The sequence below is a fragment of the Chiloscyllium plagiosum genome, chromosome 5 (genome assembly GCF_004010195.1).
Source record: "Chiloscyllium plagiosum isolate BGI_BamShark_2017 chromosome 5, ASM401019v2, whole genome shotgun sequence".
Taxonomy (NCBI): Eukaryota; Metazoa; Chordata; class Chondrichthyes; order Orectolobiformes; family Hemiscylliidae; genus Chiloscyllium; species Chiloscyllium plagiosum.
The window spans coordinates 96,952,445-96,980,016 of NC_057714.1; the positions used below are offsets into that span (position 1 = coordinate 96,952,445).

The 27,572-nt window shown below is 43.1% G+C and overlaps 1 protein-coding gene across 2 annotated transcripts in view; it reads left to right on the forward strand.

Moving 5' to 3' along the window:
• The window catches only part of adarb2 (adenosine deaminase RNA specific B2 (inactive)), a 736,380-nt gene that overhangs the window by 400,099 nt on the left and 308,709 nt on the right, over positions 1–27,572 (forward strand). For both annotated transcript variants that reach the window (XM_043690659.1, XM_043690662.1), the window contains one exon: positions 9,170–10,122. In XM_043690659.1, coding sequence (XP_043546594.1) covers positions 9,170–10,122 — 953 coding nt within the window. The remainder of the gene's footprint in view (positions 1–9,169; positions 10,123–27,572) is intronic.

The following is a 27,572-nucleotide window of genomic DNA, read 5'->3' on the forward strand; positions in this document are numbered from 1 at the left end:
CAGGTGAGGCAATTTCACTGAGCTGGACAACAGGTGATAATGGAGACTTTGTCAGGGAGGATGACAGTATCTCAGGGGACTATTTACAGGTAGCATGGGAATAAGGAAGCAATATTGGTTGCTGAACAGGTTAGTCAAATTGGAGCCAAAGGGGTAGGAGGTGAGCCTTAACAACAAGATGATTGTGTAAGCAAAGACATGAGTGAGATTGGATACAAACCAGGAAAATATAAATGTTGGCACATGGTTTAGGGGAAGTGATGGGCGATGACCTATTTTAAGATATATTCTTCATTGCAATTTGTTGCAATGCAGTTTTACTTCTTTGTGTTAATTATGTCAGTGATATGCCCACTGCAGGTCATCTTGTCAAGTTATGTTCTATGCACCATTAGAAATTCACGTTTGCCATAACTTTGGGACATGAATTATGCAACTACGAGTGAAGGTCACTTCTCTCTGACCTTGAAGGGAGCAAACCAAAAATAAAAATCCAACATTGCTCATGGCATAGACTTTCCCTTTTCCAATATCAGTTGTTGGAATCTGGCGAGGTCAAGGGGATCTCAAAGCATCCTGTAAATCATACCAACCAGCAAGATAAGCAGCCAATCAGAGTGAAGTATTCCTCTAGACAGCAGACCAGGAAGTTAAAACACTGCTAGTTATTTTACTTTTATTTTTAAGATTTTACAAATTGCAAAATAAATGATTAGGACATGTTTAGGGATTTAAGATAAATGTTAAAATACATAAAGTAATTTAAAGGAAATAAACATAATGGAAAATATTATCATAGTTCATGGAATATGTTGAGGATAATTTCTTAGAATGGCACTTACAAGAGTCAGCCAGAGAGCAGGCAATTATACAATTTATAATCATGTAATAAAGGTTCACCTAGATAACAGTAATTGTAATATGATTGAACTTTACTTCAAGTTTGATGGATAAAGGAGTGGGTCTAAAACTATTTTCTGAAATTTAAATAAGGTGGATTATGTATAAAACTGGCTAAAGTGAATTTACAAATCAGGACTGGTCAATAGACTGTGCAGACATTTGGAATATTTTACAACATATAAATTCCAAAAAGTAAGAGAAATTCTAATGAACATACTCACCATCCGTGGTCAACTAGAGATGTTAAAGCCTTAATCAAACTGAAAGGAAAAACATTTAATTATGCAAGGTCAGGTAAAAAGTCAGATTTAAAAACATCAAGTGTTGGGGACACTCAACCCTATTAAAGGGAATTTATGAATGAATTTTTTTTAACACTTATTTCACACATCTTATTGTGACTACGGAGTTTAGTTATTCTATATAGCAGTGATTTGAATGGGCTATAGAAATGTCACGGTTCGGCGAGGTGGATATGAAAGGTGGATATGAGGGTAAGTGAAGGGGCATGAGATGGCATGAATGGGACATGGGAGTGTGTGGGGGGTTAGCGGGTGTGAAGGGTCATGGCCAAAGGGTCAAATGTTTTCATTGTAACTCAGATGAGCTGGGCCTTTTGAACAGCCTGCCATAGCACATGGGAGAACCTTTGGCTGTCTCTGACCTCTTTTCTGGGTCACCTGGCCCAACTGCAGCCCACAGCTGTCCCTTCACAATAAAAAATATGGTTTTGCAGACACCTTTCTCCTGAGGGTTCAGGCCAAGTCGATAATTTTCTTTGCTGTGGGTGAAGGTGGTTAGGTTTGCTCAGCATGGGACCTTTGCAGCCAGGGTAGAGAGGAGACATTTATCCCATCTGTTTTTACAGTGTTCCAGACTATGTTCCAGTGTGTTAACTACGTTAATGTGCTTCATATCCAGATCCTTCAACTGTTTTTACAACCCCAGGTTATATTTCTACAGACCACTAACTCGCCATAGCAAATGATCTTTACAATGACACCATTACTTCCAAAATCCTCACATGCCAAGGAAAATGCAAAGACTAAAGATAGGAGTGAAATCTGCTGCACTGGGCTTTGGTGTAGATGAAGAACATTAGAAAATATAAGACAAATGAGGAATAATGCACTCCATCTGCATTATTCAAACATCTCTCCAAATCGATCATCCATTAATAAGAAGGAAGAAGAGTACAAGACCAGGTTAGACTGTCGTATCTTAAACTCCAGGTTAATAGCCTGAGATGGTTACAGAAGCAAAGGATCTCAGAGTTCCATGATGGAAATTGTCAGACTTCAGGCTAAGGCATGATGGCAAATAGCTTCTGTGAAAATGTTGGTACCACGGCGATAGGAACATTGGAACAGGAGTAGAACATTCAGCCCCTCAAGCCTGTTCCCCCATCCAATGAGATCACGGCTGAATTGTGGCCTAACTCCATTTAGCCCATGTCTCTTAATATCTTTGCCTGACAAAACTTTATCTCAAATTTAAAATTAATAACTGATCCAGCATCCACTGCCATTTGTAGAAGAAAACATCTATCACCCTTTGCATGTAAAAGTGCTTCCACCATCTCTCCTGAATGGTCTGGATTCAATTCTCAGACTTGCCCCTCTAATTGCCCTGGTGAAGATGTTAGTGAGCTGCCTTCTTGAACCACTGCAAACAAATGAGGAGTGGTTGAGGACTTTGGTCGGTAGTCAATGAAGTTTAGAAGGATGTGAGGGAACATCTCATGGAAATTTACAGAATACTGGATAGAGTGAACTTGGAGAAGATGTTTGCACTAGTAGGACAGACTAGGACCCGTGAGCACAGCCTCAGAGAGAAGGGACAACCTTTCGAACTGAGGAGGAATTTCTTCAGCCAGAAGGTGGTTAATCAGTGAAACATATTGCCTCAAAGGAGTGCGCAGGCCAAGTAATTGAATGTATTTAAAATAGCAACAGATAGATTCTTGATTAGTAAGAGGATCAAAGGTCACGGGGAAAAGGCAGGAAAGTATGGTTGATTAATAGATTAAATTACTTACAGTGTGGAAACAGGCCCTGCAGCCCAACAAGTCCACACCGACCCGCTGAAGCGCACCCACCCAGACCCATTCCCCTACATTTACCCCTGCACCTAATACTACGGGCGATTTAGCATGGCCAATTCACCTAACCTGCACATTTTCGGACTGTGGGAGGAAACCGGAGCATTCGGGGAGAACGTGCAAACTCCGCACAGTCAGTCGCCTGAGGCAGGAACTGAACCCAGGTCTCTGACGCTGTGAGGCAGCAGTGCTAACCACTGTGCCACCATGCCACCCACAGCCATGATGAATGGTGGAGCAGACTTGATGGGCTGAATGGCCTAATTCTACTCCTATATCTTTTGATCTCATTGTGTGCATGGTGAAACTACAAACACCATGCTGCTGGGGAGTTCCTATGAACAAATTGATTCACTGGACTGATACCTGGACTGAGTGGATTGTTTTATGAGGAAAGATTGCCCAGGCTGGTCTTGCTTTCACTAGAGTTCAGAAGAGTGACGGGTGATTTGGTTAATTGATCTTGATCAGATGGACGTAGAAAGTATGTTCACTCTTATGGATGACTCATGAACCAGGAAGCACTGTTTCAAAATTAAGGGTCACCCTTTTAGGACAGAGAGAAAGGAAACCTTTTTTTTTCAGAGGATTGTGCAACTTTGGTGCTCTCTACCGCAGGGGCAGGATCTGGGGGATTGAATAATTTTAAGACAGAGGTGAATAGATTCATAATAGAAAGGGGAATCAAAGGTAATCATAGGCAGATGGAAATACAGAATTGGAACACCAACAGATCGGCCATGATCTTATTGAATAGTAGAGCAGTGGCCTATTCCTACTCCTAATTCAAAGGTCCTTTCATGATTGCAGTCTTTAGAGTATTGTAACACCAAAAGTACTATTAGGCAGGGAATTCCAAAATGTTGACCAAGCAACAGTGAAAGAAAGGTGATAAGAGTTCTAAGTCAGGATGGTGTGTAGCTTGGAGGGTAAGTCCCATCCATCCATAACATTGGTCTTCAGTGGTGGTAGTGGTTGTAGGTTTGGATGATGCTGCCAAATGAGTTTTGGGGAGGTATTAGATTAGATTCCCTATAGTATGGAAACAAGCCATTTGGCCCATCAAGTCCACACCGACCCTCCGAAGATCAACCCACCCATACCCATTACCTTACCCAAAGTTTATCCCTGATGTATGAACCTAACACTCTGGGCAATTTAGCATGACCAATTCACCTAACCTGCACATCTTTGGACTGTGGGAGGAAACCAGAGCACCTGGAGGAAACCCACACAGATATGGGGAGAATGTGCGAACTACACACAGTCGCCTGAGGCGGGAATCGAACCCGGGTCCCTGGCGCTGTGAAGTGCAGCTTGAAGAAAGTGCACTCTGCAGCCACTGTGCATCACTGATGGATGAAGGGAATGTTGAAGGTGGTATATAGAATGCCAATCAAGCAAAGAACAAAGAAAATTACAGCACAGGAACAGGCCTTTTGGCCCTCCAAGCCTGAGCCGATCCAGATCCTCTATCTCAACCTGCCACCTATTTTCTAAGAAGCTGTATCCCTGTGTTCCGTGCCCATTCATGTATCTGTCTGGATACATCTTAAATGATGCTAACGTACTCGCCTCTACCACCTCCGCTGGCAATGTGTTCCATGCACCCACTACCAGCTGAGTAAAGAAGCTTCTACGCATATCTCCCTTAAACGTTTTCCCTCTCACCTTGAACTCATGACCTAGTAATTGAGTCCCACACTTATTGCTATCCACCCTTTCTATACCTCTCATGATTTTGTAGAATCAGACCCTCCCCTCAACCTTCATCTTCTCATGAAAATAATCCTAATCTGCTCAACCTCTCTTCATAGCTAGCACCCTCCATACCAGGCAACATCCTGGTGAACTTCTTCTGCACCCTCTCCAAAGCATTCACATCCTTTTAGGTGTGTAATGTGGCGACCAGAACTGTACACAGTATCCAAAATGTGGCTGAACTGAAGTCCTGTACAACAGTAACATGACCTGCCAACTTTTGTACTCAATACCCCGTCCGATGAAGGAAAGCAACGCTTTGCCTTCTTGACCACTCTATTGACCTCTGTTGCCACATTCAGGGTGCAATGGACCTGAACTCTCAGATCTCTTTGTACATCAATTTTCCCCAGGGCTTTTCCAAATGTCCAAAGCTAATGTCCTAATCCAGGCAACTGATGAATATTCCATCACACTCCTGACTTGTGAATTCTGGCGGTGGAAAGATATCTATGAAACAAGAGGTGAGTTCTCCTGTGCAGAATTATAAACCTCTGACCTGCTGTTGTAGCCATATTATTTGTATGGCTGGTCCAGTCTAGTTCCTGGTTAATGGTAACTCTCAAGATATCAATAGTGAAAGACTGAGTAATGGAAATGTGATTGAATGACAGGGACAATGGTTAGATTCGCTTGACGTGGTATTTGCCTGGCACTTAGATGGCAGGAATGCGACTCTATACTTATCAGCCCAAGCCTGTATGCTCTCCTGTTTCAATGGCTGACAAGCTGTGAAAGATACTAAAGAAAGAAAGGGTGTGCATATGAGAGGTGAGAGGAAGCAAATGTGATTGAGAATCAATACGGAAAGTTCAGAAGGGAGGTGAAAAAACAAACACAAGATGCAAAAAGTGATTATAGAAAAAGACTGGCAGCGAACACAAAGTGAAGCCCACTATCCACACACAGAGAGAAAAAGAAAAACAGAAAGACAGACCAGTTAAGCTAACATCACGAGTGGGGAAATGCTAGTGTCTATTATAAAAGATGTGATAACAGAACACTCAGAAAGGATTAACAGAACTAAATTAAGTCAGCATGAGTTTATGAAAGGGAAATCATGGTTAAGTAATCTTCTGGAGTTTTTTGAAGATGTAACTAGTAGAAGAGATAAGAGAGAATCAGTGGTGCAGATATATGGATTTCAGGAAGACTTTTGATAAGGTCTCAGAGAAGGGGCTAGTGGGCAAAGTGAAAGTATATAGGTTTGCAGTAATATAGTGGCATGGATTGAAAATTTGTTGACAGATCAGGAACAGAGAATGGGACTGAATGGGTATTTTTCCAAGTAGCAGGGAGTAACTAGTAACGTACCACAAGGATCAGTGCTTGGGCCCCTGGTTTTCACGATTGTAGTGATTGGAGCCAGGTGGATTTTATTGAATACGAGATCCTTGATTAGGGTCACTAAACTGGGCCAATCAAGGAGCCCTGGTTGACCGACAGAAACAGGAAATTCAGAATCTCCTCAGTTCAGGGACTAACTCTGAGCTGGCTAGCCACAGAGAGGATACTGTGTACATATAAATAAAAGGTGACTTGGTGACAGGATACCAGCCTCTGTGCAGTTATTTCAGTAATAGATATAAAGAACTCAGATGAGGGAATGAAAAGCAATATTCCCAAATTTGCTGACCAAATGAAATTGGATGAGATTGTGTGTTGTGAGGAGGATACAAGAGGGCTTCATGGTAATCTGGGAAAGGTGAGTTTGTGAGTATGGCAGATGCAGGATAGTGTGGATAAACATAAAGTTATACATGCCAATGTGCAAAACATAAGGAAATAGTATCACTTAAATAGTGATCAATTCGGAAACAGGGATGCACAAAGAGATCTGGGTGTCCTTGTACACCAGCTAATGACAGTAAACAGACAAGTCTTCAAACGAAAGTGACAGTAGGATAGTGAATACAAAACTGGCTGAGTGATGAGAAAAAGACAGTAATGGTTAATTGTTATTATTCAGACTGGAGGCAGGTTTGAGGGAGAGTTTCCCAGGAGTTGGTTTTGAGACACTTCGTTTTCCTGATATATTTATATAATCTAGATCTCAGTAAAAAGGGGACAATTTCAAAGATTGTAGATGACACAAAGTTTTGTGAGGACAGTGCAGAACTTCAAAAAGGCATTGCCAAGTGGGTGCACTGGGTGGATAGAAGGTGGATGACGTTCCATGCAGAGAAGGATTCGGTGATATACAGTTTGCTTCAAAAAACATGTAGAAACAGTACAAAATAAAGGGTACTATTCTAAAAGGGTGTGTGGGAGCAGAGAGATCTATGCCTAAAGGTATCTGTTGAGCAAAGTTCCCACAACACTACCATCTCCCCTCCTTGAGCCCAGAGCCTTGGCTTCAATGAACCACTAGACCTCACATAACCCATCAAATGAACAAATAAATAAGTTTGTCTCAGCAAATTTTGGTTTCCCAAAAATAAGAGACAACATGGGCCACCTTGGTGAGATCACAGCAGAGGAAAGAGGAGACAAAAATGAAAATCGAAATTGCTGGAAAAATTCAGCAGAGGATTGACGAGGGTAGAGCGTGTGATCTACATGGACTTCAGTAAGGCTTTTGACAAGGTTCTCCATGGGAGACTGATTAGCAAGGTTAGATCTCATGGAATACAGGGAGAACTAGCCATTTGGATACAGAACTGGCTCAAAGGTAGAAGACAGAGGAAGGTGGTGGAGTGTTGTTTTTCAGACTGGAGGCCTGTGACCAGTGGAGTGTCACAAGGATCGGTGCTGGGTCCTCTACTTGTCGTCATTTATATAAATTATTTGGATGCGAGCATAAGAGGTATAGTTAGTAAGTTTGCAGATGACACCAAAATTGGAGATGTAGTGGACAGCGAAGAAGGTTAGCTCAGATTACAACAGGATCTTGATCAGATGGGCCAATGGGCTCAGGAGTGGAGATGGAGTTTAATTCCGATAAATGCGAGGTGCTGCATTTTGGGAAAGCAAACACTCCCTTGGGAAAGGTCCTAGGGAGTGTTGCTGAACAAAGAGACCTTGGAGTGCAGGTTCATAGCTCCTTGAAAGTGGAGTCATAAGTAGATCAGATAGTGAAGAAGGTGTTTGGTATGCTTTCCTTTATTGGTCAGAGTATTGAGTACAGGCATTGGAAAATCATGTTGCGGCTGTACAGGACATTGGTTAGGCCACTGTTGGAATATTGCATGCCATTCTGGTCTCCTTCCTATCGGAAAGATGTTGTGAAACTTGAAAGGGTTCAGAAAAGATTTACAAGGATGCTGCCAGGGTTGGAGGATTGGAGCTATAAGGAGAGGCTGAACAGGCTGGGACTGTTTTCCCTGGAGCGTCGGAGACTGAGGGGTGACTTTATAGAGGTTGTCCGCTGTAGTGGCTGGTATATTGGGTCCAGGTCGATGTGTTTGTTGATTTGTGGATGAGTGCCATGCTTCTGGGAATTCCCTGGCTGTTCTTTGTTTGGCTTGCCCTATAATGGTAGTGTTGTCCCATCAAATTCATGTTGCTTGTCGTCTACGTGTGTGGCTACTAGTGATAGCTGGTCGTGTCGTTTCATGGCTAGTTGATGTTCATGGATGCGGATCGTTAACTGTCTTCCTGTTTGTCCTATATAGTGTTTTGTGCAGTCCTTGCATGGGATTTTGTACACTACATTAGTTTTGCTCATGCTGGGTATCGGGTCCTTCATTCTGGTGAGTTGTTGTCTGAGAGTGGCTGTTGGTTTGTGTGCTGTTATAAGTCCTAGTGGTCGCAGTAGTCTGGCAGTCATTAGAGGTAGAGGGGAAAGGTATAAAAGAGACCTAAGGGGCAACATTTTCACGCAGAGGGTGGTACGTGTATGGAATGAGCTGCCAGAGGAAGTAGTGGAGCCAGGTGCAATTGCAAAATTTAAAAGGTATTTGGATGGGTATATCAATAGGAAGGATTTGGAGGGATATGGGCCGGGTGCTGGCAGGTGGGATTAGATTGGGTTGGGATATCTAGTCGACATGGACGGGTTGGACCGAAGAGTCTGTTTCCATGCTGTACATCTCTATGACTCTATGAGGTCTGGCAGCATCTGTGGAGTGAAATCAGAGTTAAGGTTTCGGGTCCAGTGACCCTTCTTCAGAACAAGGAGCTGACAAAGGAGCGGCATTCCAAAAGCTTGTGATTTTAAATAAATCTGTTGGACTATATCTTGGTGTCATGCGATCTTTGACTTTGCAGTTCTCAGCTACACTGGACTGGGGGAGAATATTGGAGAGCTATGTATTTATATCAAAGAATTTGACATCTGAGAGAAACTGTAAAGCCATAAGACAAGATATAATTTCACCAGAAATGGAAGGAGTGTGGTGGGGTAAAGTTAAAAAGGAGGTGTTGACATCTCAGTAACTGTACCGTCTCCTTGTGTTTTAACAGGCACCAGTAGTGCAGAGGTAAAGGAGAACCGCAATGTTGGGAATTTATCTCTGGAGGATCACCCTCGAGCTGCTGGTGACCGCCAGGTCTTCCGCTGTTCCGATGTGGCTGCAGGTGGAGCGCCTGGCCTGAAAAGGAAAAGACCCCTGGAGGAAGGGAATAACGGGCACATGCACCCGAAGGTGCAGCTGAAGTGTAAGAAACTCTCCTGGTCAGTGACACCAAAGAATGCCTTAGTGCAGCTGAATGAGCTAAAGCCAGGCTTACAGTACAAGATGGTCTCCCAGACTGGACCTGTACATGCGCCCATTTTTGCCATTGCCGTCGAGGTGAATGGCTTGCTCTTCGAAGGCACGGGACCCACCAAAAAGAAAGCAAAGATGCGGGCCGCCGAGATGGCCCTGCAGTCTTTCGTGCAGTTCCCGAACGCCTCCCAGGCTCACTTCACCCTGGGGAACTGTGTCAACCCCAGCACGGATTTCACATCTGACCAGGCCGACTTCCCCAACACACTGTTTAAAGAGTTTGAGCCCTCGGCTCAGAGTGATGGCCTGCCTTGCTGCAGCCCTGCTGAAAATGAATTGCTCTACAACGGCTGCAGACATGGGCGATTACTCTGCCACACGTTGGATTTAATGGTCCAAGCCAAACAAAACAAGCACAAGGTTCCGTTCCCAGCAGCGAGCAGGAAGAATCCAGTCGAGATGTTAAATGAGCTGCGTCCGGGCCTGAGGTACGTGTGCATCTCGGAGACTGTCGAGAAGCGTGTCAAGAGCTTTGTGATGGCAGTAAGGGTGGATGGGAGAATGTTTGAAGGCTCGGGACGCAGCAAGAAGCTGGCCAAAGTCCAAACTGCACAGGCTGCTCTTCAGACTCTCTTTAACATCCAGCCTGTACCCAGTGGGAAGCCTTGTCAAGTCCCTGGCAGGAATAAATGTCCTCATTTACCACAGGTGAGAATTGCCTGCCAGCAATTGGCAGACCTTGGCCATTTCGTACCAAATTCTTGGCCGACCTTAGGTAACCTTCATTTACACAGATTGGTGGGCGGGAGAGAAATGATGGGAAGTAATGGGGAGGTGCTGAGCATGTTTGAATATATCTGTTTTTGCAGTAGCCTGGTTAATTAATGAAAGCGTCATTCTCTGCAGAAAATAAAAGTTGCAATGCAGATTTTGCAGTTTTAATCTCAATGAAACAATCATGTAAGTATACAAACCATTATTGAATGGTTAATTTCTGAGGTTAAAAAAAATCATTAAAATGATTATTATTAACAGTAATAATGCTGTTAAGACCAGTAATTAATACTGATTACTAAATTAGAATTCATAAATATTATATCTATGACCTAATTTTGTCTGTAGTATATACAAAATCACTGAAATAAGCATTGGGAAATATTAGATCATTAAAGACTAATGCAGCTTTATGGAAGAGGCCAGTAATATAAGGTTGTTCTTTTTTAAAAAAAATTAAACTAGACATTAAAATTAGTTTCCAGTTCCTCAGCAGCTGCCTGAGGACAGACAGTTATAATGAAAGTTCAACTGACCCCTGCCTGAAGTTGAATGGAAATGAGCTGGCAGGTGGGTACTGGAATTCGTAAGAGGTGTGGGTAACACTGACAATACACAGGGAAACCACTATGGGGTAAACTACGGTGGATGGGTGGGGGAGGGGTTGTAGAGAAAACACTGGCTGGGGGCAGGGAGAGGAGAGACCATGGCAGAATCAGCCCCAGAATTCCTTGCAGGTCACTGAACAGCACCCCTGCACCAATGCGTCACCAAGGAACTCTTCACAAACAAAAAGCTTCTGGCAGCACAGTGGCTTAGTGGTTAAAACTGCTACCTTGTAGCACTAAGGTCATAGAGTCATAGAGATGTACAGCATGCAAACAGACCCTTCAGTCCAACCCGTCCATGCCGACCAGATATCCCAACCCAATCTCATCCCACCTGCCAGCACCCAGCCCATATCCCTCCAAACCCTTCCTATTCATATACCCATCCAAATGCCTTTTAAATGTTGCAATTGTACCAGCCTCCACCACTTCCTCTGGCAGCTCATTCCATATGTGTACTACCCTCTGTGTGAAAATGTTGCCCCTTAGGTCTCTTTTATATCTTTCCCATCTCACCCTAAACCTATGCCCTCTAGTTCTGGACTCCCCAACCCCAGGGAAAAGACTTTGACTATTTACCCTTCCATGCCCTTCATAATGTTGTAAATCTCTATAAGGTCATCCCTCAGCCTCTGACGCTCCAGGAAAAACAGCCCCAACCTGTTCAGCCCCTCCCTATAGTTCAAATCCTCCAACCCTGGCAACATCCTTGTAAATCTTTTCTGAACCCTTTCAAGTTTCACAACATCTTTCTGATAGTAAGGAGACCAGAACTGTATGCAATAGGGACCCGGGAATATTTAGGAATATAGCAAACAATTGTAGGCTATTCACCCCCTTGTTCTGCCTTGCAATCCAATTATGACCCCAATCTCTACCTCAGTTTGATTTACCCATGTACCCTTGTTCCTCTTACCTATCAAAATTCTATTAGCTCCAGTCTTGATCCAATCATCTCAACTTTGGAGGCGAGACAACCAAATTTCCACAATGCTTTCAATTAAAGAAAATTCCCTCATTTCACTCACTCCTGGAAGACCAAGCTCTTGAATTGTACACTAAAGAAAAGTGGATTGCATGTGAAACACTTCTCAATTTCCAGCACTCAAAGAAAACCATTCCCAGTCTATGAAACCCCTACAGTGACAGTGAATTGAGGCAGTGAGTCTTTATCCACAATTGTTGAGGTGCTAAGATACCTTCTCCCATTTCCCCTGAGTCAAGGCCAACTTTTTCTCTGTGATTTTGAAAAAAACTATGTAGGTGTAAGTTATATAAATTAAAAGATCTATCAAGTTGATCTTATGATTTAAGATTTATGATTTTTAACAGACTTGAATATGTAATCTGGACTAATTTTGTCCTAATATGTCAAGGAAGTTAAGATATTCAAAGAAAAACAGTCTTGAACTCCAGTAATTCTTCATTTAACACAATTTATCAGACTGAGAGATTATAGTCTTCCAAAATACCATGCCCATTTTAAATATTCCCCTCATCCCAATAAACTGAATACCAATGACATTGAAATATGGTATATATCATATTTCTCATTGTTTTGTTGGTGAAATAGAGGATATCAGTGAGACTCTGAATCCATGCAGTTGATCTACTGTAGAGCATGTATCCAGGTTCCTTTACAGCCTGTGTATTTCCTAGACCGAGTGAAATGAATTGCCGAAACTTATATGTTGCTCCTCATGAAGTATTGCTTTAAATGCAGACGCAAGCTGAAGCTGCTCAATAACCCTATAACTGCTTGAATAAAACAGACTTAAATCAACAGATGAGTCAATAATGACTGAGGGCAAAGAACTTGTACATTTTCTGGTCAATTATGTGTAATAAGTAATTCATCTCATTAAACCCTCAGGCTACTAGCGCAAACACAATTGGCAAAGTGTATTCAGAACACAGGCAATTATTTCCCAAGCAGCCTTCAATAAACCAGCTTTAACCATAAAGCTAATGAAGCCAATGGAAAGATCCTACCTATGTTGTATTTTACTTTATATTGTATTGAAAATTCTTGTGCAGGGACTGTTTGCCTTATAGCAAGGGAAAGGGGATCGGTGGTGAAATCTATCAACAACTGCAGTGCAAATAGGCTGATGACAAATAGACTATTTACCTTTCACACCCTGCCCAATTTCCTTTCTCAGTGAAAATTGTTGTCTCACCAGAAAGCTTTTCCACTTTCAGCGTAGGTATCATCCATCACTCGGTTCTCCTCCGCTATTCCAGCTGCAATCACAAAGCCATTTGGAAGAGCACAGTTTACACCCTAATCTCCTGCAACAGACCACCACCCACCTCCTGTATGTATACAGATAGGAGCAATCCTGCCTTGAACAAGAGTGCGAGCCATTACATTGAATGCACAGCCTCAACTTGATTAAGAATAATTATCAGTAAAAACAATGACTGCAGCGATTTTACTGCTCCTCGGATGCTGCCTGAACTGCTGTGCTCTTCCAGCTCTCAGCTGTGCTGACTTTATGGGTTTTCCTAGGACATTCTCACCTGACAGATTGATGCACTTCAGGAAGCATTTCAACAGTTGCGTAGAAAATAAATGTTTTTCTTTGTCCTTCCATTTTGCTTCCCTTTACTGAAGGTGCTGCATCTCATTGGCTACCTGCAATTTACCTACTGTTAATCCCAAAGAATAATTATAGTCCAAGAGAATCCCTACTTCACTGATGCAACACCAGCAGCATCAGAGAATCCTAAAACCACAAAGCCAAAGGACATTTATCCATCAACCCCTCTCCATTCAGCTCGAAAGTCATTGCTGGATCTGTAACTTTCACACTCACTATATTACATTATTTGGAGATGCCGGTGTTGGACTGGGGTGTACAAAGTTAACAATCACACAACACCAGGTTATAGTCCAACAGGTTTAATTGGAAGCACACTAGCTTTCGGAGCGATGCTCCTTCATCAGGTGATTGTGGAGGGCTCGATCGTAACACAGAATTTATAGCAAAAATTTGCAGTGTGATGTAACTGAAATTATACATTGAAAAATTGATTGTCTGTTAAGCCTTTCATCTGTTAGAATACAGTGATAGTTTCACTTCTTTCATGTGTAAATCAACTGCAAATTTTTGCTATAAATTCTCTGTTACGATCGAGCCCTCCACAATCACCTGATGAAGGAGCGTCGCTCCGAAAGCTAGTGTGCTTCCAATTAATCCTGTTGGACTATAACCTGGTGTTGTGTGATTTTTAACTATATTACATTACTCAGCAAACTCTGCCTTAATGGGGGGGAAGCTCTCCTTATGTTGAGTACCTAGCTAACGAAGTGGCAAAGTTACCTACCGAGTTCAGAGGAAACACTGGAGAAACTTTACGTTCCCAGTATGGATAACAGATGTATGGACTGCTCTGATAAAATTGTTTCAAGGATTGGAAAGGTGAACTTTTTTTAAGAGCTACATGGTACATTTAAGTAGTTAGAACCACAGAGGCAGGCAAAGAACATTCTATCACACTCCTGACTTTTGTTTTCAATTGAGCAATGTTCATGTTATTAAGGGCTCCCTGATGATATTAAGTGGAATTACTTGCTTAAATCAGATGGGGTGCAGGTTGGGCCACCATGAATTTGTGCTGCTGCCAGAGACCAATTTCATCTTCGCTTTCTCCTGAGAATTTTCAAGAGTTAGATGTGTTGCTCCACAGGACAGAGAGACATTGCTGTCTTTAATGCTTTCCTGTGTATATTACTGGCCAGCTGCGTACTGACGTTTTTTTAATAGAATCTCTACAGTGTGGAAACAGGCCCTTCGGCCCAGCAAGTTCACACCAACCCTCTGAAGAGTATCCCACCCAAACCCATTCCTCTACACTTACCACTGACTAATGCACCTAACCTACACATCCCCAAACTCTATGGGCAATTCTACTAACCTGCGCATCCTTGGATTGTGAGAGGAAACTGGAGTGCCTGGAGGAAACCCACACAGATACGGGGAAAACGAGTAAACGCCACGCAGACAGTCACCCAAGGCTGGGATCGAACCTGGGTCCCTGGCAGTGAGGCAGCAGTGCTAACCACTGAGCCACCGTTTCCCTGCTCTCAGCTGTGCTGACCTTATGGGTTTTCCTAGGACATTCTCACCTGACAGATTGATGCACTTCAGGAAGCATTTCAACAGTTGCGTAGAAAATAAATGTTTTTCTTTGTCCTTCCATTTTGCTTCCCTTTACTGAAGGTGCTGCATCTCATTGGCTACCTGCAACTTACCTACTGTTACGAGGTTCAAGCCTATATGGTCGGGCTTTATTATTTGCAAAGAGGATACAGTGAGGGCTAGAGTGGGACACAGATTTTTTTGGGATGGATTAGAGACCACTATGCTTTACTTGTGTGTTTTATGACAACCACTTAAGAAGGAAATGTGTTAGGGACCAGTTAACTATCCCACTTATTTATCGTGAGGTGTTTAACCTTGTGAAGGAAGAAATCCCTTCCGTGAATAAAGTAATGAGTGCAGCACAGTAACAATTAATCTTGTGGATTTTGTCAACTGGTAATAGTAATATAGTCAGCAATATGACATCAAGCACGGAATACAGGGTGAATTAGCCATTTGGATACAGAACTGGCTCAAAGGTAGAAGACAGAGGGTGGTGGTGGAGGCTTGTTTTTCAGACTAGAGGCCTGTGACCAGTGGAGTGCCACAAGGATCGGTGCTGGGACCTCTACTTTTTGTCATTTACATAAATGATTTGGATGCGAGCATAAGAGGTACAGTTAGTAAGTTTGCAGATGACACTAAAATTGGAGGTGTAGTGGACAGCGAAGAGGGTTACCTCAGATTACAACAGGATCTGGACCAGATGGACCAATGGGCTGAGGAGTGGCAGATGGAGTTTAATTTAGATAAATGTGAGGTGCTGCGTTGGGAACACAAATCTTAGCAGGACTTATACACTTAATGGTCCTCGGGAGTGTTGCTGAACAAAGAGACCTTGGAGTGCAAGTTCATAGCTCCTTCAAAGTGGAGTCGCAGGTAGATAGGATAGTGAAGAAGGCGTTTGGTATGCTTTCCTTTATTGGTCAGAGTATTGTTATAGAGGTTTACAAAATTATGAGGGGCATGGATAGGGTAAATAGACAAAGTCTTTTCCCTGGGGTCGGGGTGACCAGAACGAGAGGGCATAGGTTTAGGGTGAGAGGGGAAAGATATAAAAGAGACCTAAGGGGCAACTTTTTCACGCAGAAGGTGGTACATGTATGGAATGAGCTGCCAGAGGATGTGGTGGAGGCTGGTACAATTGCAAAATTTAAAAGGCATGTGGATGGGTATGTGAATAGGAAGGGTTTGGAGGGATATGGGCCGGGTGCTTGCAGGTGGGACTAGTTTGCGTTGGGATATCTGGTCGGCATGGACGGGTTGGACCGAAGGATCTGTTTCCATGCTGTACATCTCTATGACTCTATGACTCTAAGCTCAAAAATGACATGACACCAGGTTATAGTCCAACAGGTTTATTTGAAATGACAAGCTTTCAAATTGCTGCCTCATCATGAGATGAAGTGGTGGCACATCACTTACACCAAACCATAAGCCAATCAGGCATTGGCAAGGGAGACAGAGGGCCTTCCCCTGTAATCAAGTGCCTAAGGATGGAGCTCATCCTGACTGAGAGCCAATCAAAGGATGAAAACCCTTGTACTCATCAGCACCTCAATGGAGGTCGTGGTCGCTGCTGAAAGGACACCCACCCAAGGCCCAGCGGTCAACCCAATGCAGGTAAGGAAAATGAGAGGGCCTTTGCAGGTTGGAGGTCATGGGGAGAGGGACTGTCGTTAGCAAGAGCACAGGGTGACTGTCACCATCATTAAATGGACATATAATAGCCTAATTTGGTGTTGAGGTGAGGAAGTCGACCATGGAACTCCCCAAACAGAAGGCAGCAACTTTCAGACATGTTGCCATCCAGTCACATTAAATTTCCCTCCCAACTCTAAACACATCACCTGCAAGAACAGAAGATTCTGTCGCACTCCCCACATATAAACACATGCAGACACACACACACATGCAGATACACACATACATATACAAACATATGCAGACACACACACACAGATACAGACAAACATACATACATAGATAGACACACATACACAGACACGTACACATACACACAGACCCACACAAAAACGTGCATACACATACACACAAGCAAATGCAAATGCACACACACACACACACACAAACGTGTATCAGCATACACATAACCAAAGCAGATGCACAAACAACACACATACACATGCATATACACACACACATCTGTCAAAGATTTTGAGGATGGGATCATGATAATAGGACTTATACACTTAATGGTAAGGTCCTAGGGAGTGTTGCTGAACAAAGAGACCTTGGAGTGCAGGTTCACAGCTCCTCGAAAGTGGAGTCGCAGGTAGATAGGATAGTGAAGAAGGCGTTTGGTATGCTTTCCTTTATTGATCAGAGTATTGAGTACAGGAGGCATGGATAGGATAAATAGACAAAGTCTTTTCCCTGGGTTCGGGGAGTCCAGAACTAGAGGGCGTAGGTTTAGGGTGAGGGGGAAAGATGTAAAAGAGACATAAGGGGCAACGTTTTCATGCAGAGGATGATACGTGTATGGAATGAGCTGCCAGAGGGTGTGATGGAGGCAGGTACAATTGCAACGTTTAAAAGGCATTTGGATGGGTATATGAATAGGAAGGGTTTGGAGGGATATGGGCTGGGTGCTGGTAGGTGGGACTAGATTGGGTTGGGATATCTGGTCGGCATGGACGGGCTGGACCGAAGGGTTTCTCTATGACTCTATGTGCTGCCTGCAAGTGTTGGGAAATGCAGTCATCTCGATTCTGTCTGAGGCCGACACTAAATATCCCCATCAGGATCAAACACAAGGTGGTGAAAAATGTCAGGAGTTAAGGGGGACCTTGGAAATGGGAATCATTTTTCTGGTTATTACATCTTCTCACAAGATCTGTAGTGTAGGCAATACCCTCTGCTTGCAGGTATGGTGTTTGCAGGCACTTTGAGAGAACAGCAGGATGGATCTGCACAGATTGGCCTGGGCGCACCCTTCAAGTTGCTGAACTGATCAGAAGAAAACAAGCACCAAAGTTTAGGATTTCCAACCCAGGCTGAATTTGCTCCCCAGATTGCAGCATCCCTGACAAACTAGCAGGGAATTTCCTCAGCTCCTGAAATTTTGATCTTATAATCCTTGCTTATAATATCATTAAAAAAACTTCAGTATCTGCTTTCTTTTCCAAACAGCAAATATGAACCTTCCAAATAAATGAACATCTTCAATCAAGCAGTGAAAGACCGCTGCTATCGCAATGAGCCACCACTTTTAATGTTAGTCTTCTCAAGCAGTGTGTCAAAACTGCTGTGAAGCTTAGTGATGGGCAAGTGTTTGAGCAAAACCTTAAAACATACAGTGATCAGCAGAGGAGCTAATGGCCTTCATTCTTTTCCACATCGTGTGTTAAGGTGCCACACAGTATATTGGAGCTTTGGCATATTATGCAACAGTGATGGGACCCACACATTTCCCATGCTGCACGACCCTGGACAGATGCAAGGAATAGTTTGATTTCCCTTTGCAGGTAGCTGCTGGACACCTTGTTTCTGTCAAATGTAATGTGGTAACCTAGGAAAGCCACATTCAAGCCACTGAGCTGTTAACCAGGGATGATGTGAGGATTGGAGGTACCAAAATAGAGTAAAGAGCGGAAAACGATTTTTATAAAGCTCATAAAAGAATAAAGCCGAAGCACAGCAGATTTAAATGTTCCTTCCTGAACTTTCTCCATATAAATCAAATCAGCAGAATTCACATTTGAGTTATCTCTCTGAATTGTATCCACAACCAAAATGTAAAATACACATTTTGGACTATCGGCTACAGATGGAAAATGATTGATATAATCAACAAGTCTGTAAAGAGAGAGCTTCATGTCTGTGACGGTTCATCTGAACTGCAGAACTCATCAGAATCTTTGAGCTTGTTCATGCGAAGATTTTCATCTGCTTTATTGCAAAGGAGAAACTCAATTCAAAATGCAGTACTGTAAAGAGAAAGCATTTGTTACATCTGTCAGGTTAGAAGAGAAATGAAAGACTTTGCATTTATGCAAATTCTTTTATAACCTCTAGATATCTGAATGTGCATTCCAGCCAAAATCGTACGGTCACAGTAGAAATGGAAGAATTGTGACAAACAATTTACACACAGTGAGGTCCCACAAACAGCAATGTGATAATGGCCTGATTATCTGTTTGATATTGATGTTGGTTGATGGATAGAGCAGGACTCTTGAGTCAGATCACAGCTGGAACATTATGAACAGTTTTGGACCCCTTATCTAAAGAAAGAAATGCTGGCATTGGAGGCAGTCCAAAGAAGTTTCACAAGGCTGACAGCTGGGACTGTCTTATAAGGAGAGTTTGACTAGATTGGACCTGTACTTATTGGAACATAGAAGAATGAGAGGTGATCTTATTGAAAAATGTAAGGTGCTTAGAGGATATGACAGGGTAAATGTAGAAAAGTTGCTTCTCATTGTGGAAACATCTAGGAACAGAAGGTGTAATCTCAGAAAGAGAGGTCACAGATTTAAAACCGAGATGAGGAGGAATTTCTTCTCAGTGGCTTGTGAATCTGTGGAATTCTTTAACACAGAGGGCTGTTGAGGAAGGGTCTCTTTGACACAAAATGTTAACTCTGATTTGTCTCCATAGATGCTGCCAGACCTGCTGGGCTTTTCCAGCAATTTCTGTTATTGTTAGGGCTGTTGAGGCTTGGTGGCTGAGATAGATTTTTCATCAGAAGGGGAATCAAGGGTTAAAGGGGGAAGGCAGGAAAGTGCCATTGAGGATTATCAGATCAGTGATGATCTCATTGAACGCTGGAGTAGACTCAATGGTCTGAATGGCCTACTTCTGCTCCTACGATCTTATGAGCTCTCCCTGTTGTTCAAAATGTTCTCTTGCAATCTTTTACATCCATTTGAGAGGGGAAATGGGGTTTTGACTTTAAGTCACATCTAAAAGATGTCACATCGAACACTCCCTCAGCTCTCTATCATCGCTGTATCAGAATGTCAAATCTCAAGCCAGAAAATGAGGTTATTGAGTCTGAAAACAATCAAATCAGAATGCTGTACATTGTGCGTAATGTTACTAACACTGACTGGGTTTAGTTATTTCAGCAAAGCCCCATCAAGAGGAAATGGTTAAGTGCAGTTCAGCAAAAAGAGAACAATAGTTGCAAGTGAGCAGAGTATTTTATAGCACCCCCATAAAACCTCAAACTGTTGTTGGCCAATACATCTCTGTGAGGAGAGGATTGGGACTGCCGTATATCCAGCTATCAGTCACTGCCAAGGCTCTAGCTCGCAAGACTGACTGCCTGCTATTGTCGCTGTTTGTCTGCCATCAGGCACAGATTAGGACTCCTGCCGGGTGTTGGCACTTGCTTGTTTTAAAACATTTGTTTGTTTGTCATTTTGTTCTGCAATACCCCATGTTGGCTTGACACAGTGAACGTGTGGAAAAAAAAAGTACAGCATAATGATGATGAAAATTCTGCTTGCTTAATGCTCCAGAAATTGGAGTAGTGCAGAATACAGTCTTCAAGTCCATTTGTGTCTGGATCTATCTCCAATAACAACAATGTTTTAATCATTATGACATTGCTATTATAAGTACACAGTCAATTTTTCTATAATGTCATGGTTGTGTTCTTGTGCAACCCCACATTATAGAAAAATCACGCCTTAGAAACAGCGCTTTGAAGTGCTGGTGATGTAATTGCGTGACAGCCAACACACGTTTTAAGGTTCGCACTTTACAAATAGTGTCCGCAATTCGTCAATCACATTACACCAAATTTGTGTTGAGGAAGTGTGCATTATAGCAGAATGACCTGTAATGCCCCTTGGCACTTCATGGGACCCTCAGAAAGCAAAACGTGGCATTGAGCCGCATCAGGATACATGAAGTCAGATGACCAACGCCTTGATCAAAGAAGTCAGTTTTAAGGAGTGTCTTAAAGGAGGAAAGTAAGGTACAAGGCAAAGAGGTGTAGGACCAAAATCACAGAGTTTGGGGCCAAATGGCCACCAAAGATGGAGCAATTATAATTCGGGATGAACAAGAGGCCAGAATGAGAGGAGTGTAGATACCTTGAAAGGTTGGAGGCTGAAGATTAAAGAGATAGGGACAGTCAAGGTTTTGGAGGGATAAATAAAAAAAGAATTTTCAAATCAAGTGATTGCTTGACTTGGAGCCAATGTGGGCCAGCAAGCCACGGAAAAACTAGGTGAACAAGACTTGGTGCAAGTTTAGACGTAGGGAACAAACCTTTGAATAATCTCAAGCTTCCAGAGGATACACCGGTAGATCATCCAGAAATGCTGATGGAAAACAATAGTGAGCTGCAGATAACAAAGGATGAAATGAGTGGCGAGGAATGAAGAGCTTGAGTAAAATCCACACAAGGTGAAAATTCCACTGGCAATTTTATCTGGTGCCACTGCAGACTCATTTGCCAAGATTCATCCTGGGCACACAGTAAAAGAAATTGTAACCTCATTCTAACGGGACAGAAGACTCATCACAAAGGAATTGTACAAATGTACAAGACAGTGAGAGTAGTTAGACCCAGCAAATGCAGTGCAAATTCAAGTTATGCTGAATGCTGGGTGTAAGACCTTATATAATTTGGATGCAATTTATCTTTTGCCATTTGAATAATTCTGTTCAAAAGAGACACGGTTTAGACTGCTCCAGAACTGTTTTATAGAATAGAATCCCTACAGTGTTGGGGCCATTTGGCCCAATAAGTCCACACCAACCCTCTGAAGAGTAACCAACCCAGAGCCATTTTCCTACTCTACATTTACCCCGACTGGTGTACCTACTCTAGATACAATGACAATTTAGTATGGCCAATCCATCTAACCTGCACATCTTTGGATTATGGGAGGAAACTGGAGCAAACCCACGCAGGCACGAAGAGAACATGCAAATTCCACACAGAGGCTGGAATCAAACCCAAGTCCCTGGTGCTCTGAGGCAGCAGCGCTAACCACTGAGCCACGGTGCCACACCATTCACTATAGGATTTCCTGTAGGCATCTGGATTGTTGCCACACATAATTCCTTAAGGTTTTGTTTTCTCTTGTATAGTTTCTTAAGGGCCTGCAAATTTCCTTTCTGCTTATCTGTCACCAAGTGTGAGCCTTGGACATGGGGGAAGAATTTGGACTTTCTCCCAATATCTCGAACAAATTACCCTAACAAAGATTGCTCCTTTTCCAGCATTAATTTCAGTTCGATGCCATCTAGAAGGGATCTCCAGGAGCAGAAAACGTCATCAACCAGTCTAAAGAGGCAAAGAGATTGAAGCATTCTCCCAGACAGTGAACCAGAAAGTAAAAAGCATCAGGTTTCATTGTTCACATCTTGATAATATTCAAGACAAAATAAGCAAGTAGGACATGCATACATGTTAAAGTAGAATCTGAAATATCATCCACATTTATCAAAATAATTGATATCATTTAAGAATCTGTGTAATTTCTATCATGGATTGTAGGGAATTATTTTGCTCATTCGTAGAATTATTTTGTTTTCAGAGTGACATCAGTGAGTGATGATTATGGTTCAAATTTAATGTTTTTCTGACTAAGTGCAAATTGCTTTGAGTTTTTGGAAGCATTCACATGGTGAAGTCCAGCGAGATTTCTCACAGCATCTTACCAAGTGCATCTCAATAACTACCAACCTAACTCCCATGGTGCTTCTCATTTCCAATTCAATCCCCATCTTTCCACACAGTATTCCTGGGAAATTCCACCACTCACCCGATAGCTCCTGAAAGATCAGCGTGCCTTGCATCTGTACCATCTTTGAAAGCCCATTGTGGGCCCAGGCTATCACGGTCAGTCAGGAGCTGCCCTGTGAGATTAATGGCATTTGTTCTGGGTATGGCAGCCGGGGAAAATTGGCAACCTGCATTGTGGGCAGGGACCTGAAGGTCCTCCTGGATGGGCTGGCACAGACACAACACCTTCTTTTCCCTAAGACCCAGAATGGAGCCCTGGACAGTAGACCATGCCAGCCTGGTCTGTAATTATTATCCAGGTCAGTGTGGTCTCAGCCATCTCAAAGAATGTGCAAAACTGTGAGAGGGAGGGTCAGTGATCTTCTCCACTTCACCAGTGTAAGCACCATCATCTTCTCTCTGACACCTACATATTCACTGTATCACTGCTTCTGTTTCCACCTCCCACCAAGACTCCTGCTGTATCACTTTCACTATCGCCTGTGATATCTTCCTTCACTCATTCTCACCCATTCTAACCCCTGACAATACTAATCTTGTGTGCCGTCTGCGCTGCCTACTCATTTTCTTTTAAATTCCCTGTGGAAACAGGTCCTATGGCCCAACAAGTCCACACCGACCCTCCGAAGAGCAACCCACCCAGACCCGTCTCCCTCTGACTAATGCACCTAACACTATGGGCAATTTAGCATGGCCAATTCACTTGACCTGCACATGTTTGGACTGTGGGAGGAAACCGGAGCACCCAGAGGAAACCCACACAGACACGGGGAGAATGTGCAAACTCCACACACTGAGTTGCCTGAGGCTGGAATCAAACTTGGGATCCTAGTGTTGTGAGGCAGCAGTGCTAACCACTGAGCCACCGTGCTTGGGACATGTACCCACCTGCCCCAAAAGTAAGAGCTGTGACATCCACTTTCATCTCCTTTAATATCTGCCAGGCTCTCATTCCCAGAGGAAAATAGCCCACAACAGGGCAGGAAGAGTCAAATCGGGTGGTGGGCTGCCCATCTTTTGACTCACAGCAAGACAGAAGTAATGTGAGTTTGTTATCGCTGGGCTGAGCAATTAAAATGCAAAAAGACATGGCATTGGATGCATGCTGTGAGCATCCAGATAGGCAAGGAGTAAGTGAGCACTGTGACACCAGAAAAAACAAAGAACCTTAAAATAACAGGAGCAGGAAATAGGCCAATCAACTCTTCATGCCTGATACCCCATTTAACATGATCGTTGCTAATCATTTAACTCAGTACCCTGTCCCTGCTTGCTCCCCATACCCTTTGATCCCTTTAGCCCTGTATCCAATTCCTTCTTGCAAGCATTCCATGTTTTGGCCTCAACTGCATTCTGTAGGTTCACCGCTGCCTGAGTGAAGAAATTTCTCCTCATCTCCATCCTGAATGGCCTACCCTGTACCCTTAAAATGCAACCCCTGGTTCTGGATCCCCCCATTATTCAGGGACATCTGTCCCACATTTACCCTGACTAGTCCTGTTTTAATTTTTGTAGGTGCCTATGAATTTCCCCCTCATTTTTCTCACCTTCAGTGAATCTAGATTATCTGAGATTAGCTTCCCCACAGTGTGGAAACAGGCCCTTCAGCCCAACAAGTCCACACTGACCCTCTGAAGAGTAACTCCCCTAGATTCATTTTCCTGCATTTCCCCATACGGTATGGCCAATTCACCTGGCCTGCACATCTTTTGGAATGTGGGAGGAAATCTGAGCACCCAGAGGGAACCCACACAGACACTGGGAGAGTGTGCAAACTCCACACAGTCGCCCGAGGCGGGAATCGAACCCGGGTCCCTGGTGCTGTGAGGCAGCAATGCTAACCAATGAGCCACTGTGCCACCCTGAGAAGCCACAAACTTGCCTTCTGTGAGGACTGAATTCAGGACCTTCAGATTATGAGATTTAGTCCTAATTGATCCAGTCTCTGTTCATACTTCAGTCCTGGCCATTCCAGGAGTCAATCTGGTAAAAGCTGGCTAACAGCCAGGAGTTGTGGCCTGGTCCAGCCCATGAGCTGGGTGTCTGCCCCTGAATGCCCCGATCTTGCTGAGCTTAACAATAATTACAACACAATCACTGCATCGTGCTCCAAGGTTGCAGCATCAAAGTGCAGGAGCGTAGATTGAAAATGTATGATGAAGGTTCTTAGAGGCTGGCACATGTTGGAGGTCCATGGACATGTACTGAGGATGGTCAATGCCCACGGGCCGTGCCATGAGATGTCGGTACCCATTGTCCAATATAGAGGTCCTTCAGAGAAAGCAGATGTATACCTATGTACCCATTCTGATTTCCCTATTGGGAATTCTCGATGCCCAGCTTGCTTGGCGCATTTGGTAAGATAGGAATATTAATGAGGTGAATTGTGACATTAATAAGGTGTTTAACAAGCAATATTCCACTTAATTAGCAAGCTGCCACTGCTCAGCCATACATTTTCCTCACTGCTTGACAAATCTATAAAAGATGCAACAGATTGCTCCCAATCTCAAGATAGGCCTCACCAGATTTCTCACAAGATTCTGCTACAAATTCCACCCTATGACATAAATTATTTTCTTCCCAACCTGTTCAGAGATTTTATTATATACCTCTGGAGCAGATGGGACTTGAGCCCAGACCTCCTGGTCTAGGGATATGGACACTACCACTGCACCAGAAGAGCACCCCTGTGATTTAAAACACAATTAAAAACTGAGTGATAACTCATTCAACAATGCTTACATTTTTAAATGCCTTATGTAACAAAGGCAGTGCTTCAAAAGTTGAAGTTCATATCAAATTACTAATTCTGCAGTGACTGCATCCCTGAAGAAAGTAATAGTGCACCCTGTGAAGATGCAATAGACAATGGACAATATGTGCAGGAGTAAGCCATTCTGCCCTTCGAGTCTGCACCACCATTCATTAAGATCATGGCTGATCATCCTCAATCAGTATCCTGTTCCTGCCTTATCCCCATACCCCTTGATTCCACTATCCTTAAGAGCTTTATCTAACTCTTTCTTAAAAGTATCCAGAGACTTGGCCTCCACAGCCTTCTGGGGCAGAGCATTCCATACACCCACCACTCTCTGGGTGAAGAAGTTTCTCCTCAACTCTGTTCTAAATGGCCTACCCTTATTTTTAAACTGTGTCCTCTGGTTCAGGACTCATGTTTCCTGCCTCCTGAGTGTCCAACCCTTTAATAATCTTATACGTCTCAATCAGATCCCCTCTCAGCCTTCTAAACTCAAGCGTTTACAAGCCCAGTTGCTCCAACTTTTCAGCATAAGATAGTCCCACCATTCCAGGAATTGACCTCGTGAACCTACGCTGAACCCCTCAATAGCCAGAATGTCTTTCCTCAAATTTGGAGACCAAAACTGCGTACAATATTCCAGGTGCAGCCTCACCAGGGCTTGTACAGCTGCAGAAGGATCTCTTTGCTTCTGTACTCAATTCCTCTTGTTTTGAAGGCCAGCAACAGCTGCAGAAGGACCTCTTTGCTTCTATACTCAATTCCTCTTGTTATGAAGGCCAGCATGCTTTCAGCTTTCTTCACTGCCTGCTGTACCTGCATGTTTGCTTTCATTGACTGATGTCCAAGAACACCTAGATCTCGTTGTACTGCTCCTTTACCTAACTTGACTCCATTTAGGTAGTAATCTACCTTCCTGTTCTCACCACCAAAGTGGATAACCAAATATTTATCCACATTAAACTGCATCTGCCATGCATCTGTCCACTCACCTAATCTGTCCAAGTCACCCTGTAATCTCCTAACATCCTCCTCACATTTCACCCTGCCACCCAGATTTGTGTCATCAGCAAATTTGCTAATATTACTTTTAATACCTTCATCTATATTATCAATGAACATTGTAAAAAGCTGCAGTCCCAGCACTGATCCCTGCGGCACACCACTGGTCACTGCCTGCCATTCCGAAAGAGAGTCGTTTATTACTACTCTTTGTTTCCTGTCAGCCGACCAATTTTCAATCCATGTCCAGTATTTTGCCCCTAATACCATGTGCCCTAATTTTGCTCACTAACCTCCTATGTGGGACATTATCAAAGGCTTTCTGAAAGTCTAGGCATAGTAGATCCACTGGATCTCCCTTGTCCATCTTCAGAGTTACATCCTCAAAAAATTCCAGAAGATTCGTCAAGCATGATTTCCCCTTCATAAATCCATGCTGACTCTGACCTATCCTGTTACTACTATCCAGATGTGTCGTAATTTCATCCTTTATAATAGACTCCAGCACTTTTCCCACCACTGGGGTCAGACTAAATGGCCTATAATTCTCTGTTTTCTCTCCTCCTCCTTTCTTAAAACATGGGACAACATTAGCCACCATCCAATCCACAGGAACTGATCCTGAATCTATAGAACATTGGAAAATAATCACCAATGCATCCACGATTTCTAGAGCCACCTCCTTCAGTACCCTGGGATGTAGACCATCAGGTCCTGAGGACTTATCAACCTTCAGACCTAACAGTCTCTCCAACACCATTTCCTGCCTAATATGAATTCCCTTCAGTTCAGGTCCTTCAGCCACTGTTACATCTGGGAGATTGCTCGTGTCTTCCCCAGTGAAGACAGACTAAAGTACCAATTCAACTCTTCTACCATTTCTTTGTTCTCCTTTTCTGTCTTCAACGGCCTAATTTTAGTCTTAACCATTTTTTTCTTTTCACATACCTAAAACAGCCTTTACTATCATGCTTTATATTTTTGGCCAGTTTACCTTCGTACCCTATTTTTTCTTTGCGTATTTCCTTCTTAGTTATCCTCTGTTGTTCTTTAAAAGCTTCCCAGTCCTCCGATTTCCCACTCATCTTTGCTATGTTATACTTCTCCCCTTTTGTCTTTATATGGTCCTTAAC